General features: G+C 42.8%; 1 protein-coding gene and 1 non-coding gene across 3 annotated transcripts in view; one reads left to right on the top strand and one right to left on the bottom strand.

Annotated features, from left to right (window-relative positions):
* Nucleotides 1-3,716: 3,716 nt before the first annotated feature.
* Nucleotides 3,717-17,480, top strand: part of Ap1ar (adaptor-related protein complex 1 associated regulatory protein) — a 32,529-nt gene continuing 18,765 nt past the window's right edge. For both annotated transcript variants that reach the window (NM_001437973.1, NM_001437972.1), the window contains 1 exon segment: nucleotides 3,717-4,012. In NM_001437973.1, coding sequence (NP_001424902.1) covers nucleotides 3,936-4,012 — 77 coding nt within the window. In that variant the 5' untranslated portion in view covers nucleotides 3,717-3,935.
* Trnaa-agc (transfer RNA alanine (anticodon AGC)) lies at nucleotides 12,308-12,388 on the bottom strand. Its single transcript has one exon. It is a non-coding gene; the product is annotated as a tRNA-Ala (tRNA).

The raw sequence follows: 17,480 nt of genomic DNA, 5'->3' as shown, positions 1-17,480 counted from the left end.
CTACAGGGCATACTTTCTTAACTCCTGCCTTCAAGTCGTACTGTGAAGGTGCTTGAGAGCAAGTCTTTAGAAGAGGAAGCATGTTTCCACAGGATGCTTCTACAACTACCAGGTCCACTTGGTGATCAGAAACATTCCCAATTGGATAGAAAAAGTCCACATAATACAGTATAGGGATTAATATACTAAGCAGTTGAAAGTGAGTTTTTAAATAATTTTATTTTGTTGACAAGGTTTATTGTAATCTTTTTATATTGGTCATATGCCACACCCTGCATTTGGTAATCTAAACCATGATTACCACAAACAAGTTTGTGTCCCTGTTTGGTCATAAATAACAAAAAAATCTCCCAGGAACTGATATTGTATTAGAACATGATAGCACACAAAGAGATTACTAACCAATAAGAAATTCTGAGCAAAGAAGATCAAATTTGGAATCACATGATCAGAAAGCACTTGGAAAGTATAAAGTGCATCCTGATTGCGAAGCATCTATAGAGAAAATGACTCCATAATAAAATACTACTAAAGAGAATTTAGAAGAGGGTGAGGCAAGGGCAGGACTCTCCACAAAGCTGACACTAAAAGTCCTTTATTAGAGCTGGTCTGTGTGTGTTGATAAGGTGGATATTCTACTTGATCAACTTTCCTATCTCTTAATTTCATATAAATACATTCTCTAGCTATGATAAATTCCATACATGTATCTTGAGATATTCTTGGCTGTGGTTGTTACTAACTTCATCTTCTGCCCAAACTTAAAGGAAACAGATTATACCTTAGTAGGAACCCAAGCCCATGTCACATTCACCGGTTCCACAAATACCCCTTAAGGCTACAGGTTTTCTTCCTGTTGGTTCTTAACCAACAATAGATAACTGACTTCATGAAAAGCTTCAAAACTGCATCCAAATGTTTCTTCAGAAAGTTTTGCTCCTCAGCATGAAGGCATACACCTGTAACCGTACTACTCACTCAGCAGCAGTAGGGCAGAAACAATCTCCAGGCTGAGCTAAGCCTATGCTACATGGCCAGACCCTATCTCAAAAAACAAAACAGCAAACAACTAGCATTTTCCACACAGCGGTCAAAAAGTGTGTCCTCTTTACTAGCTTTCAAAAGTATTTCTGATGACTACATAGTATGAACGCACCAACAAACTTAACCCCCCCATGTTAATCATTGATTTGGCAATAACTGATAAATATTTTCAAATGATTTTCCATAATAAGTCTCACTCTCTGAGGTCACTGCACCCTTGCACATAATGGGGTATTTCATGTGCGAGCCTTATAAGTTGACAAGCGAATGACTTACTACTGTAAGTGGCTTAGATTTACTTAGTGAATTTTGTTGTTTAAAGGTTTATTCATCTGCATTGATTATACAGACCGTCCACATCCTAAGACCTGGTTAAATGATCCAATTGGTGAAGTTAGCCAATATTAGTATTAGCTTTTCAGAGGTTTCTAAGAGCGCCCACAAGATGTGCCCTGTCACGTCTGCAGCTCTAACTCCTTAAGCTTTGTTTTTGAGACAAGGCTTCACAATGTGACTCTGGATGGCTGGGAATTCCAATATATACATATGTATATACCAGGCGGACCTAAAAATTCACAGAGGTCTACCTGGTTCTGCCTCCTGACTGCTGGAGTTAAAGGTATGCACCACCATGTCCAGCCTATTGCTAAGCTTAAATTAGCAATTATCATGGTGGCACATGAAGTTTCAGGAAATACTACAGAGGGACTGGAGAGATGGGTTAGGGGATCTGACCTGGGCTCCTAGTACCTACACCTGGTGACTTATAACCACCTGCAATTCCGGCTCATGTTGATCCAATGCCTTTTTTTTCTGGCCTCCATGCATGGACATCTGTATGCATGTGGCATGAGAGCACACACACACACCTTTTAAAAGAAGTAATATAGAATATTATTATTATCACCATTATATCTTGTTACTTTCCCACAATAGCAGTGTCTGACAAACCACAGGACAGCACCACAAGCAAGGGTATGCTGATATCCATAGAGCCAACAGACAGACTTCCTATCCTGGATCCACTACTTAGCACCTGCCTCTGGGAACCCTTTGCTCTGCTCGACATTTGTACTTCTTTGCCTTTTTACAAAGGTCCTGTAAGTATAATAATGCAGTATGTGAGCTTTACGAACTGGCTTTTTAGGTTAGTGTAGCTTTCTGCAGACTCATTCACTCAAGGTATGTATATCCACTACGGGTAATATCTATAAGGTGCATGCACCCGCTTCCTTAAGCACTTACAGTTCCATTTCCAAGACTACATGATTAATATTGATTTCAGGTACTGGAAGAGAGAAGGAAAATGCAGTGACTATTTAGGAAATCATTAAGCCATTTCACTGGCACTCAAGGAGCTGTCAGTTTGTCTACTTGAATACCAAAGGGTCAAGTAGACCAGTTAAGTGCTAAGACCGAAATCGTGGTTGGCCTTGGTGGTTAAGAACCAGCACTATGAGTAGAATGCTTTATTAGTAGTACTATTTTTTTTCAATGTAACTATTCCACTCACATTAAAGTGGGTTAAAATAGTAATTTCAATGGTTATCAATGAAGCATGTTATCCACAGGACTAGGCATCTGTGAAACCATGCCTTATATCCAATCCGGGTAAGAGCAGGGTTTCGTTTCATAGACATGGCTGGCCAGGAACTGACTCTGTAGACCAGGCCGGCCTCCAACTCACAGACATACTTCTGCTTCTAAAGCTACCCAATGTCCGAGACTGGGTTTTAGGGTAGCATTTGAGGACATGGATCTTCACCCCAGCCTTGCTCTCAAGTTGGAGCCACATATTTGAATTAGAAATGGCTTGTTCTCCTGAAAATTCAAGACCTTTTGCTGATTTCCTGGTTCTCATCTTCTCCACCTAAAATTACTTTAACCTTTACAAAAAAAAAAAAAAAAAGAAAAGAAAAAGAATGAAAGAAAGAAAGAAAAGAAAAGAAAAGAAAAGAAAAAGAAAAAAAGGACAGGGTCTCACGCAACCTCCAACTTTAAAGTGTATCTGAGGTTAACCTTGAATTTATGGCTCTGCTTTCATCTGTCAAATACTGCGACCGCAGATTTCCCACCATACTTCTACCAACCGAGCTACATTCCCAAACTTGAATTTTTCGTTTTTAATAAAAGAAAATCTGGCTAGTAGTACAGTTAAGTGTTTCTCCAGTACGCTGGCAGTATAACGGGCATACGCTGCCACGCAAACGAGAATATTTGAAGAATTTAAAACAAAACAAAACCTTCTTGGTGTGTTCTAAGTAATGGCAATGAGTTCCTAGTCTCTACCTCTAGCTCTGGTGCAGTACTGGAACGCATTCGTTGGGTAACTTGCGACCCGCTGCTGCAGAGGAGGAGGCTCGTGTGCTTTAGGTACAAAGTTCGAAGGCTAAGCCTGCGCTCGACGCTCCCTGCACTATCCCCATGGCTTGATAGCAAGTGACGAAGACGCCAGACATGACACACAGAGAGGGAAATTCACCACACATCACCTACAACCAAGAACAGCGCCTCCTGCCAAACTGAGACAGCCAAACCGGAAGCTAGCGGAAATGACGCACACGCCAGCCGCCGGAAGCGGAGCCGCCAGAAGCGTGTCCAATGGGAACACAGAAGCGGCAGGGGGCGTGGCGGCGCGGGCCTCCCGCGGGTGCCGGGGCGGTGACCGGCTCGGGCGGGTGGCAAGCAGGCCATGCGGACGGCTGGCGACCCGGGACCCCACGGCCCTGCGCTCGTCCCTCGCGCCCGGGTATCCAGGAGCCCGCGGGCTTAGCGGCGGCCTTTGTTCCCTACATCACCGTCTGCCGAGCTCCGGCCGGCGCGGATGCAGCTGCTCCGCCTGGGCTCGCGCTCGGGGCTGGAGGAGGAGCGGCAGCTCCAGGCGGCATGCGATGGGGAACTGCTGCTGGACGCAATGCTTCGGGCTGCTCCGCCGGGAAGCGGGTCGGCTGCAGCGAGCGGGCGGAGGGTAAGCGGCAGCGCAGGCCCGGATGCCCGCCCGGGGTCGGCGGTGGTGGTACCCCCGCCCCCGTGCGTGATCCCTGTCCCTTAAGACTTACTTCGGGAGGCACGGCTCCTGTGAGCACCCCGCACTGCCGTCTGGACACACCCTACTTTGACTTACTGCCGAAGCGTCGGTCTCTGTATTTGGTCTTCCTTTTGGGCCTTGACAGAACTGGTGAAAATCTGACCCCAAGGTTGATGCCTCAGGTGCATTTTAAATGGAAGGCACTTCTGCTCCAGGCTCTGGTGAACTCTGTTAGGTAAAAGAGATACAGGATCACAGTGCACACTGGCCATTTAAGTGATTGGTGCGACAGTTTGTGAATCTTTTAATAGTAATACTTAGAATTTTGAAAAGAAATGCCCCGCTGTGATTGCTATGCTTGGTAATCTAATCAAAATAAAACCTAGCATCACTTCTCTTGTGTGAAAGTGGATATGCTTAAGAATTCTCTATCTGCACTATCCAATAGCAAAATTGTATGATTACTGTTCTATCTTTATTTCCTTGAATAATGAAGTAAAGAAAAAAAAAAAAAAACAGGGGCACATAGCATTGATGTTGATTTTATTCTTCCTAAGTATTTCCCAAAAATTTAAATCTAGAAGCAAAAAACCTAAGCCAGCTAATCTATCTAAAGAATATTCTGTTTTTTACTTTCTTAAGCATTGTGCCAAATTTTGAGCCAATAGCTTTGTATCACGAAACTATCAGCGTACACAAACTGGAAACAAGTGATTTGTAATTCGAATCTTTGAGTCATGGATACATTATGAAATGATTCACTCATCAAGCAGTGTGTCAAAGTACTTAAGGTGTTACACTGTGCACCCCTAGAATGGGAATGGGTGGACTTAAAAGATTTCTACTTAGTTTGGTGTTTTGATTTTCCTGATTTCGATACCGTTACTTTCACAGGCATGTGACAGCTGTTTTGTATTGTGATCCAAAATCATGCTCTTCTAAGTATCCTATGAGTGAACTCGTAAAGCTGTAGAAATGGGCTCATGGAAGAACTGGACATTACACCATCTTTGGCTTTATTATCATTCCTTGGAAGGCATAACAAACTCTGGGAAGGAGTGTTTTGAATTCTGTGATGGACAATATATTCTTGTATTTGACTTTGGAGTATGTTACCTGGGTTCTGTAAGAACCTTGGGTGTTTTTTTAACAGTGACTTTACAAATGATATTTTAATTAGATGCTATTCATTAAAATTGTGGGTTTGACTGGTTGAGCACAGGCTTGGCAGCATAGGGTAAGAGAGCAGGATGAAATCATGTGAGCCACGGTCATGTGAGCCACGCGTACACTGTCTGTAGCTATGTTGTAATACTTGATCGTGAATATGTACTTTGTTTTTGACTGACACCTTGAGTAAGTCCTAGGGCCTGTGGATGCTGACATCTAAGACCATGTGATCAGTATCAGTCCAGTTTCTTGTCATCTGTAAGCACAGGTTTCAACAGTTCCCTTGGTTGAATCTTTCCATAATCTTAGTGTTTAATATTAGTTTCCACAATTCTTCTCGGCTTCCTGGAAGCATGCAGTAACTTGCACAGTAATAGTAAACTGCCTTTCAGCTTAGCCGCCGTTAGTCTTCCTTTAGGCATGCATCTGGACAGTTAGTGAGTACTCGTAAAAGTGGAGAAACGGGTAATCACAAAAGCGTGCGTTGATTTTATGTCACTGAACTTATCGTGGCTAGGAAGAAATAGGACATTCTGACCTTTGTCAGGCTCATTTAGTCTGGACTCCACAGGGGGAGGAGGGTGCCTTGTGATTTGAGGCCTGATTTCTTAGCCTTGCACATTTCCCAGGAGTCTCTCAAAATGAGATCACTTACTCCACACTATATAATATCAGCAGTACAATTACCAAACATACTAGAGTGTGCTAGGATAACTGTTGGCCAGTCCAAATACCAATATAAGTGCTAAGGTGTCTTGGAGACCTTACTACCAAGAAAAAAAATACTGATATCCCAATGGGTTAGCCGCCTTCTCCAGAGCTCCACGTGCTGACCAGTTGTTTCTGTGAACAGTACTAGAACTCTGTGTGTGCTACCTTGCCTGACTTATGCGGTGCTGGGTCTCAGATCTAAGGTGTCTTGCATTTTGAGGAAGCACTCTCTAACTAAGCTACATGCCCAGCCCTACGAGTTACTTGTCCTTGGATGGGTTCTAAGGAAGCTAGTTGTGTAGTATGTTAATTCCTGTTTTAGATGGCTGTGAAATCGCCCATCCTGGCGTCAGTTGAGTTGTAGTATCACTCACACAGGTGTGACCATGTCTGTGGCTGAGGTGTCAGCCCCTTGGATTCTAGCAGCAGAGTGGCTTCTAGGTAATAGCGTACAAGTTCTCAGTGGTTTGCTTTTCCTTTCCTAGGGAAAATGGCTTTAGTACTTGTCAATGTTTAGCTACTTCTCTAGGCTGGGCAGTATCGTAAATACTATACGTTACCTTCCTTTTCTTTTGCACACTCCTGCCAAGAAATAAGTGCTATTGAAAATTTAGTCCTCAATCTAAAATGCATGAAACCAATTTCTTATTTTAAATAGGAGTTTGGAGTACGTCTATAGACAACACTCTTAGACAGTGACACAAGGTAAGGTATAAAAGTGATTGTATTTCATATACATCTTGTATACTTGAAGGTGATTTTATACAGTATTTTTAGTCCACCTCTGGCTTTTCACTGTTTGCTTTAGGTAGCATAAGAATCTTACTGTTTTACCCAGGCTGGCTTCAAACTCTCCTATCCTGAAGTCAAGTATGGAATTTCCACTGTGGCCTCATGTTGGCTCACAGAAGCTTTCAGAGCATAGGGCATTTTAGATTTTGAACTTTCAGATTAATGGTGTTCAACTTGTACGTGTGTTACAGACTGAAAACCAAAGCTTGAAAGTTTAACTTGCCTGAGATAACAGAGCCGTGATTGCAGTCAAAGTCCCTCTGAAGCCAGAGCCCTTATCTTTAACTGGTAATAGCTTGCGGCTCTTTATTTTGTAGATAAACATCTGGTTACCCTCTGTGTCGGAACTGTCCTGAACCCTGTTGGTGAAGACCTTATGAATAGCTCAGCACCTGGACCCTGCCTGTCTCATGTGACAGGCTTGGTGAGGCTGTGCCCTGACTGTGTGACAGGCTTGGTGAGGCTGTGCACTGACTGTGTGACAGGCTTGATGAGGCTGTGTACTGACTGTGTGACAGGCTTGGTGAGGCTGTGCACTGACTGTGTGACAGGCTTGGTGAGGCTGTGCCCTGACTGTGTGACAAGCTTGGTCAGGCTGTGCCCTGACTGTGTGACAGGCTTGGTCAGGCTGTGCCCTGACTGTGTGACAGGCTTGGTCAGGCTGTGCCCTGACTGTGTGACAGGCTTGGTCAGGCTGTGCCCTGACTGTGTGACAGACTTGGTCAGGCTGTACCCTGACTGTGTGACAGGCTTGGTCAGGCTGTGCACTTAGTCTCTGCAGAATCACTGTCTTCTCCGTTTTCATTCCTTTCCTGGCCTGTCTTCCTTTTTCTCACTATCAGATAAGGGTGTTTTTTGTTGTTGTTGTTTTGTTTTGATGTCTTTATTTAATTCCTCTGACATGTATACTGCTTATCCCAAGGACACTTCAGCCATTCTTGTTACTTCAGCCACTACTCCTTTTTAGCCGACTAAAGAGATGCTCTTGCCTTGGTTCTGGTTTTTTTTTTTTTTTTTTTTTCCTCCATCTTTATTAACTTGAGTATTTCTCATTTACATTTCGATTGTTATTCCCCTTCCCGGTTTCCGGGCCAACATCTCCCTAACCTCTCTCCCCCCCCTTCTCTATGGGTGTCCCCCTCATCATCCTCCCCCCACTACTGCCCTCCCCCAACAATCACGTTCACTGGGGGTTCAGTCTTAGCAAGACCAAGGGCTTCCCCTTCCACTGGTGCTCTTACTAGGCTATTCATTGGTTGGAGTTCAGGGTCAGTCCATGTATAGTCTTTAGGTAGTGGCTTAGTCCCTGGAAGCTCTGGTTGGTTGACATTGTTGTTCATATGGGGTCTTGAGCCCCTTCAAGCTCTTTCAGTCCTTTCTCTGATTCCTTCAACGGGGATCCCATTCTCAGTACAGTGGTTTGCTGCTGGCATTTGCCTATGTATTTGCCATATTCTGGGTGTGCCTCTCAGGAGAGATCTACATCCGGTTCCTGTCTGCCTGCACTTCTTTGCTTCATCCATCTTGTCTAATTGGATGGCTGTATATGTATGGGCCACATGTGGGGCAGGCTCTGAATGGGTGTTCCTTCTGTGTCTGTTCTAAACTTTGCCTCCCTATTCCCTCCCAAGGGTATTCTCGTTCCCCTTTTAAAGAAGGAGTGAAGCATTCACATTTTGGTCATCCTTCTTGAGTTTCATGTGTTCTGTGCATCTAGGATAATTCAAGCATTTGGGCTAATAGCCACTTATCAATGAGTGCATACCATGTGTGTTTTTCTGTGATTGGGTTACCTCACACAGGATGATATTTTCCAGTTCCCTCCATTTGCCTATAAATTTCATAAAGTCATTGTTTTTGATAGCTGAGTAATATTCCATTGTGTAGATGTACCACATTTTCTGTATCCATTCCTCTGTTGAAGGGTATCTGGGTTCTTTCCAGCTTCTGGCTATTATAAATAAGGCTGCTATGAACATAGTGGAGCGTGTGTCTTTGTTATATGTTGGGGCATCTTTTGGGTATATGCCCAAGAGAGGTATAGCTGGATCCTCAGGTAGTTCAATGTCCAATTTTCTGAGGAACCTCCAGACTGAATTCCAGAACGGTTGTAGCCTTGATTCTGTTTTAACCTCCCCTTTACACACTGTGCTGTCCTGTCTCCTTGTTGACTGACTTCTGCCGTCTGTTTCCTATGGCTAGATTCCGGAACTCCGGAGTCTTGTTTTCTTCTATGGCAGGCAGATGAGCTGTATGGAATTCATGCTCAGCATATATCCATTTGTAATTCATGCATATATGCTCAGCATGTATCCATATCTGTAATTCACTTTTTATTCTCAGCAAAAACACATTAGTGCAAATAGGTCAGAAAAAAAAGAACATTAAAGATATTCTAGGTTCAATACAGCACATTCACAAATCTTCATATTATAACTTTTTGGTAAGTATTATCCTTCATTTGAAAATAGTGTTGGCCCTGAAGTACCAGCCTAGGTCTCCTTGGTTCTCTTATTAACCCTCTTTAGCATCCTGTACGCCAGCTGAGCTGTTACCCTGCTGAGGAACAATATCGTCTCACCTTTGCTTCATGTATGCCGTTTTGCCATAATAGGGGTTGCTAAGACACAGGAAGCTATGGTGTCAGTAGTAAGGATTCATTGTATTAGTGTACATGTTTATTGGCTTTGAAAACCACAGATGAAAGATGCTTCTGAAATTTCACAAGTTACTCGTGTGTTCTGTGTTACAGCTTAGAGACTCCGAGGACTTTTTTCTTTCTGACCTTTTAGTCTTCTCATTCATATATGTATATGAGTGAATATTTCCCAGCGGCCCCCACGCCCCCAGTGTACTTTGAGGTAATGCTGTATGTTTATCTACTCCCTGTGTCTTGTTGAGTTTAGTCCTCCTGCTGAGTTCTAGAATCATCCAGTACTTACTGTGTACCTTTAAATCCATCTTTCAATGCTGCCTTTACCTCTTCTTCTCATAGCCCTTCTCTCCTCTGTTTTCAGAGGAAATGATTACATCCAATCATTTTTGCTTTTGTTTCCTACCTTCTTCATAGAAAATCAGTCTGTAGTCGCCTTAGCTGTGAACAGAGGGTCATTGTCCTTCCCTCCAAACCCACATTCTCAATGTTACTTCTTTCTGTGTCACCTCCACATCTGACACAAACCTAGTAATATGTGAGAAGAGGGAATCTTGATTGAGGAATCTCCTACATCAGATTGGCCTGTAGAGCCCTCACTTTAATGCTAATCCTAGGGTTAAGGCTAAATATGTATCCCTCTAGATATTTGTATCTTTCCAGATTCTGCAGTATTTATTTCTTCTGTTTTTTCTTGTTTTGTCTCTTGCTCCGTCCTGTCTTCCCCAAGTCTATTTCTTCCCTATTTCTTCCTTGTCTTCACTTAAATAACACCCACTTACTCATCTTTTTACTGGCAATTCAAGAATTACTTTCCACAGTTTTCTAGAAGCATCACCAGCCCTCCAGAAATAAGAGCTCACTTACAGCACTGCCCAACAGTCTGCTCTCCTAAGCCCGCTCTCCTGAGCTCCTCTTCCCTACTTAGCTTCTGAGTGCACCATCTCATTGGTCGCTGCCCATGGCGATCCATACTTCTGTTGAGTACCTAGTTAAGTTTCTAGTAGGTAGACGTGCTGACCCATGCTTCTGCTGAGTACCTAGTTAATTTCCTAGTAGGTAGACGTGCTGACCCATGCTTCTGCTGAGTACCTAGTTAATTTCCTAGTAGGTAGACGTGCTGACCCATGCTTCTGCTGAGTACCTAGTTAATTTCCTAGTAGGTAGACGTGCTGACCCATGCTTCTGCTGAGTACCTAGTTAAGTTCCTAGTAGGTAGACGTGCTGACCCATGCTTCTGCTGAGTACCTAGTTAATTTCCTAGTAGGTAGACGTGCTGACCCATGCTTCTGCTGAGTACCTAGTTAATTTCCTAGTAGGTAGACGTGCTGACCCATGCTTCTGCTGAGTACCTAGTTAAGTTCCTAGTAGGTAGACGTGCTGACCCATGCTTCTGCTGAGTACCTAGTTAAGTTCCTAGTAGGTAGACGTGCTGACCCATGCTTCTGCTGAGTACCTAGTTAATTTCCTAGTAGGTAGACGTGCTGACCCATGCTTCTGTTGAGTAACTAGTTAAGTTCCTAGTAGGTAGACGTGCTGACCCATGCTTCTGTTGAGTAACTAGTTAAGTTCCTAGTAGGTAGATGTGCTGACCCATGCTTCTGCTGAGTCCCTAGTTAAGTTCCTAGTAGGTAGATGTGCAAGTGTTTGTTGATTCTGTGAAGAGTTTCTTAAGTCTGTCACTGCCTCACGGGCCTGGCTTTTGGTCTCTGATACTTCGGAACTGCCCTTTCCCATATTTGGGGATGGGCTGATTTCTCTTCTCCAGAGTGATTAAAACAACCTTGCTTGTAATTTACCCCATTTAACTGTAAAATTAATTTTTATTGACTTTCATGTTCTAAATATTAATAATTTGCTTTGCCCTTTGCTCAGTAACTTAGGAAAGGAAGAAAAAGAAAAGACTGGGTTCACATAAGAAAAGAGGTCACATGCTTCATTCTCCAACAGGAGATGATGGGTGATGTCAGGTGATGCCCACAGCGTGAAAGCATCAGGCTGGAGCTCCCTCTTTTGTTACTCATTTCCTCTAGAGCAGCCTCTTGTTTAACCTTTTCTGTCTTTGCCTTGACAGAGGGAAGATCTGTCTCCACTGTCCTTGCAAGGCATAAAGTAATCTTCTGAATATCCATTCTAAAGCTAATCATTCAGAAGGCATTGTTAATAGTAGCTGCTTTTACTTTATGATTACCAGTTCTATATGGGCCTTGCATATAGAAAAACAGCATAGACCGTCCAATAGCTGCAGTAGTAGATATAAAATGTGATGAGGGATTGGCTCCAGTGGAAACTAGGTGCCTCTCTCTGCTGTGGGCAAGCTTGTGACCCAGAAAAACCAACGGTTTGAGTTTGAGTACCTGGTCACAAGGTAGCCAGGGCGGCAGCTCAGGCAGCTCACTGAGGCAGAGACCCGTTCCCGCAGGCGTAACGTAGACCTGTGTTGACATTATCTCATCCCTTCAGATTCAGGTGAATCTCTACTGAAATGTTTGATGTTGGCTGGAAAACAGTGCCGTGTGTCTTTGTCGTGATAGCTTTGACAGGCATATGAGTTATAGCCTGACCTGTCTTCTGTGTGGGCTGGAAGAATGTCTTGGATGCTTTGAAGTTTTTGTAGGCTTTGGAATCATTTACCTTGCTTGCTGATCATTTATTTACAATGTTTAAGAAAATGTGAAGGATTGTCTTACTGTATTTCACCAGGTATGATCTAAAACATGTTGAAAAAGAACAATACCAATGTAGTTTTGAGCTTTGTGGGATTTTATTTTTTAACGTAACAGAAAAGCATAAAGAGCTACGTTTTCAGCCCACTGTCAACAAGATTTAAGGTTACTGTAGTATCTGTCTTGACAATAAGGAACTTCGATTTCTTTTTTTTTCTCTCTCTCTCTCTTTTCTTTTCTTTTTTTCGGAGCTGGGGATCGAACCCAGGGCCTTGTGCTTGCTAGGCAAGCGCTCTACCACTGAGCTAAATCCCCAACCCCGGAACCTCCATTTCTTATTCTGAGTTCTTTTGTTAATATTCCATGCACCAACCACAGCCTCTTTTCTGCTTCTCTGCCACTCTCTCCGTGTTGAGCCGCATCCACATATTTAGTAGTAGAGTAAATACGCAGGAATCTGTCTCCTGTTGAGACAACTCTCTACGACACAGGGACTCTCTATAAATCACCCAGGATGGCTCTGAGCTTCAGAGCCTTCAAGCTAAGGAGGGAAGCACACTTGTGTTTTCTTTAGTGACTGACTGCACACCCCGTGCTGGGTGCGTTTGGTTAACACATTACTTTCCCCCTCCCTTTTCCCAGAGCATGTGCCCGAGTTGGTGAAAGTTAAATGTACATATGATGTGACTCTAATTTCTTCACAGCTCAGCCCCGTGTGACCCCGCTGTGTTTCCGAGGACTCCCCTAGCTTCTCAGGTTCCTTGCATCCTGGGCTTACCGTGTTTACTCTGTGTGGTACCCACTCGCACACTGTATGTAGCACATTCTGATTCTGACCTGCTTCCCAGCATCTCATTATCTAATCCTTCCAGATCAGAATCTTTTATCTGCTGAGTATTTGTTTATCCGCTTCTCTCGCGACAGCGCCCTAATCCAGGCTATCATTGCTTTATCCATAGCCTCAAGTTGATTGCATGCATTATTCATGCGTTCACTCTCCTCATCCTCTCGAAGCTCCCTCAGACTCTGTGGTTCCTGGCACCTGAAGCAAGCTTTTTATGCTGGTTTACCCTGCTAGGTTTAAGGGAAGAGTTGTATTCTTGTTCCTCAGTAATTACTTTAAATACAGTAAATATTAGTCATATACATTTGTTTTTGTTCTCAGTGATTTCAAAGTGTCCAAACTCTCATTTTCATACCTGGTCATCCACTCACTTTGCTTCCTGTTGTAGCATATATATATATGCTACATATATGGCATTAATATACCATAATTTATTACTTTATTGATGGACATTTCTGTTACTTCAAGGATGGTTGTGTTGTTTTGGGTTTTTTGTTGTTGTTGTTGTTGTTGTTCTTGTTGTTCTTGTTGTTCTGTTCTTCCTTCTGCTGCTACCATTACTAGGTGTTCTAATATATCCCTCCCTACACCCATACCAGAGGTTCCTGGGAATGGAGTTACAGGTTCATAGCTTATGCAGATCTTCATCAGTACCAAATACATTAAAGTTATGCCAGTTTATACTTCTACCCATAAGGGATTTTCATTGCTCCACTTTCTAAGTACCGGCAAGGTGCCTTTTCCAACTTATTAATGTGAAATGTTGCGTATTTATACGAGAACTTCATTATAACCCTGTGTGCCTGGAGCAAATAGAATGTGTACTTTTTTTAAAAAAAATATGAGAAACTAGGGATAAGGAGTAGGATACGTTAAAAACGGCAGTGGCTCTTTTTAACCTCAGATGAATGGAGAGCACCACTGTGGTCACGGGAGGACTCTGCCTCGGTGCTCACACCGATGACCACAAGTAAGGTACAATAAAAATGCTTTCTTAACTGTGTTCTTTCTCTTAATCCTACTGTTTGTAAAATCTATATCAAAGAAACACCATTAAGTATCTCTTCTCACATTCTACAAATAGGAAGGCAGAGAATAAGGGTCTCCCCTTATAAGCATGATGGGGGGGAGGGACCAATAGATCTTCCATTCTGGCTTGAACTTTTTTCTTAAGTAGATTCAGGGACTTTTGTATAATCTGACACACCCACTTACGTGCTAACAGTAGTAGTTCTAAACAGTAGGGTGGCTGGTTTGTTTGTTTGTTTGTTGTTTTCTTTATAGATTGTATGATTCAAATTATCAGCCCAGGCTTTCTTTGACTGTTGGCCAGCTGTTTACTGCCAGTGCTCGGTGAAAATGGTATGAAAAATGTAGTCATGTCTAACGTACAGAAGCACTTCTGGGGATGGCATTACATATAAAATGAACATGCTTAGACTCAAAACTGCACACTTAGTACTAGATGTGTGGCAATGTGTACAGCTGTAGAATTGATGAAATTAAACAGGGAGGAAAATTGAAGAAGATCTGAACGTTTGGCACCTCTAGTCATGAATCTATGCCGAAGAGCTTAGATCCTGGAGGAGGCCCTTCAGTCGCCTTTGTACTGTCTTTAGAATCCAGGTCAGTTTGACATCTCATAGCCCTCCAAATTCAGACTGGTTGCATTTCAAGTGCTTGGTAGAACTCCTCATTAGTGGCTGTCATACTGGACAGCGGAGATCACTCTAGGGTAACAAGAGCCACAGAGTATAGGGGAAAGCAAATTTCTGAGACACATGTGAGAATTAGCTCAGTTCAGGGCCTAGTCTGTGTACTTGGTAAATGTGAGTCTATTCTTTACCGTGTTAACGCCTCGCCCTCTCTCGTCTTGGCTCATGTCACACATAGCTGGAAATCAAGTTAGTGAAATACTGAGGTTTTCCCTTAAATTTAAAACAATTCTTGTACCTTTGTGAAACACAGGATTCGTTTGGTTGATTTATTTAAACGTGGCAGATTGTTTTAGGCAGTTCTGTACGTGGTTTCTCTGTGTCCCAGGCTTTCACCCTTGGATGTGTTTGTTCAGATATAGAACATTAAGTTATAAATTTTTAATTTAAGTTGAGAAGTCAGCTGCTTGGAAAGTGTATAGTAATTGTCTTTCGGTAAGGGTGACCTTTTGCTTTGAAATGACCATATGGTAGAAGGCGTTGGTGTGGTCTTGGAACAAAGACCAGCATGCCAATGTAATTGACCTGCTAGGGGCAGTTTGGTTTTAGTCTATTTCTAACTTACCAAAATTTAACTCAATTTCCCTGTCCCTCCCACCCCAAGAACAACTCCATTCTCCCATAGTAATTAGGTATAAACTCCTTTAAAACCCTAAGAATATATGTATTATATATATTCACTCTGTTCCAGAGTGAGGGGAGGGACTGTCAGTCATCTCGCTCCTAACCCACCCATCATTAAAATACCACACTAACCTTTTACCACAGTTGTTAGCATCCATATACATTCAGGTCGTAACGTGAAGTTCAAGTATGGGAGGGGGAGATGCTGGCATTACTGTCTTTGCCTATGACCAACATTCCTTGGGGGTAGTAAATAAATCATTTCTTGAATCTGAAGCAAGAAAGAAAAGAAAAATACTTCCTGTAGTCTGGAATGGAGAACAAGTTGTTCATAAGCAGTGTCTGAGACAAAGCTGGATGCCCTTGTAGGCTGGCGCCGCCTCTTAGGGAACTCTTCTCCTCATCTTGCCCTTTCATCTCCAGCTCTAGAGCACTCCACAGGGGACTTTCGACTGACGAAGTTTATGTTAGTGTTGTTAACTTGGCAATAAGTAGATTCTCACAGACTCTTGCTTCATGTGGACGTTGATCTCCAGGCTGCACCTTCCTCATCTCTGACAGTTCATTTTGTGATTGCTGTCCACTTAAGAACACGTTCTGCCAGCCTTGTCTTCAAAGGACTTCTCAGTTCTGTCTGTTATCACTGTGATCCTAGCCACTGCTATTCTTCTTTGTGCTGCCACAGTGCTTGCTAGTTGGCCTCTCAAAGCAGTAAATCATCTCTTAAGATCCCCTAGGGAAGTTCTTTATACAGCTGAGGGCTTCTAAGAACATCTGTGAAGAATCTGGAAGATGATTGCCTTCAATATCCAGTGAGACAATGAAGGGTTTTTAATGGTTGCTAACAACCGTGGGTGGCTGAGGAGCCCGGTGATTGACCAAAGCTTCACCCCTTACAATGAAGCGAGCAGGGTTGTTAATGGCTGCTAACAACCATGGTAAAGGTAATGTGGCACTTTAACCATGGGTAGGTTAGGAGCCCAGGTGATTGACAAAGCTTCACCCTTAAAAGATTTGTGAGGTACAAAATAAAAAGTCAGGACAGCTCCAAGTGCTGTAGCCAGCAAGAAGCTGGACCAGCTCTTCTGCTGTTAAACCCTCAGAGCTGGCTCACCAGCACCTTCCCCACCAGGACCAGCTTAGAGTTGGCTTTGAGTTGGCCTAACCCAATAGCTGTGGCATCTGTGAACTGTTGGGGCATGTGAACGGGCTGGTCCTGCAGGATCTCCATGACACGGGCAACATCAGGATATCTGAGAGGAGTCCCAGCAAGAATCTAGTATTGATAGTGTGGCAGAATCCAGAGATCTCGAATCAGACCGATGACTCATTGCAGTGGATATTTCCAAGTAAAGATGTGTGGACAAAAGGGTGTACTCTGTGGTACACTGCCACTGCACAATTGTTCCACTTCTAACCAGTGTTTTGGTGTTTTATTTATATTTATTTTTTTATTTGCTTTTGGGGGGAGGCTGCAAGAGTGGAGGGCAGACACAAAGGGTCCAGGAGATGAGTGGGGATGGGGTGCATGATGTGAAATTCACAAAGAATCAATAGAACGTTTTTTAAAAAATCAGAATAGCTTTTTATAGGAAATACTACAAATATATGTCCCAAATTTGTTAGATTTTTAGCAGTCAGTAGTATGAAAGACTTGAATCTTGATGTCCTTCTTTTGCTTAAGTGATGGGGTATTTACTTAAGGGCTCTTCTGTGAACTGATACATTGCCTGTGCGCTACGGAGACATCCTTGAAATGGTACTTGAAAACATTTGCCTTTCTAACCATGCTCCATTTGGAAAACTTGGAGCACAGCTCTAGTTTTTATATGGGTCATTGTTGGCAAAATAGAACTGGTCAACTTGAATACTGCACATGTCCATGGGGGGTTCTAGGAGGCGCCAGCAGTGTTTAAATAAATAAGGACATCCATAATTCATCCATATACATACATATATATATACATATATATACTCTGATACCCATTTGTGTTTTAGAAAAGCCCCATAGTAAAGCTTCTCTTAAAAAAACAATGCCTGAGTTTGCCAAATTGCATATTCATGTTAACCAATCAATATGCTCTTACTACTGTAGGAGGCAGTAAATAGTCTTTGTGATAAGATTTGTCTAATTTATTTTAAGTGAAGCCCTACAGATCTTAGGAATATATTATCAATGTTTGTTTTCCAGAGAACTCTGAACAAATCAAATGAAGTCTAGGTGTGCATAGTT

The sequence above is a fragment of the Rattus norvegicus genome, chromosome 2 (assembly GCF_021556685.1).
Source record: "Rattus norvegicus strain SHRSP/BbbUtx chromosome 2, alternate assembly SHRSP_T2T, whole genome shotgun sequence".
Lineage (NCBI taxonomy): Eukaryota > Metazoa > Chordata > Mammalia > Rodentia > Muridae > Rattus > Rattus norvegicus.
Note: the sequence above shows the minus strand (reverse complement) of the source record. Positions and strands in the feature narration are given on the sequence as shown.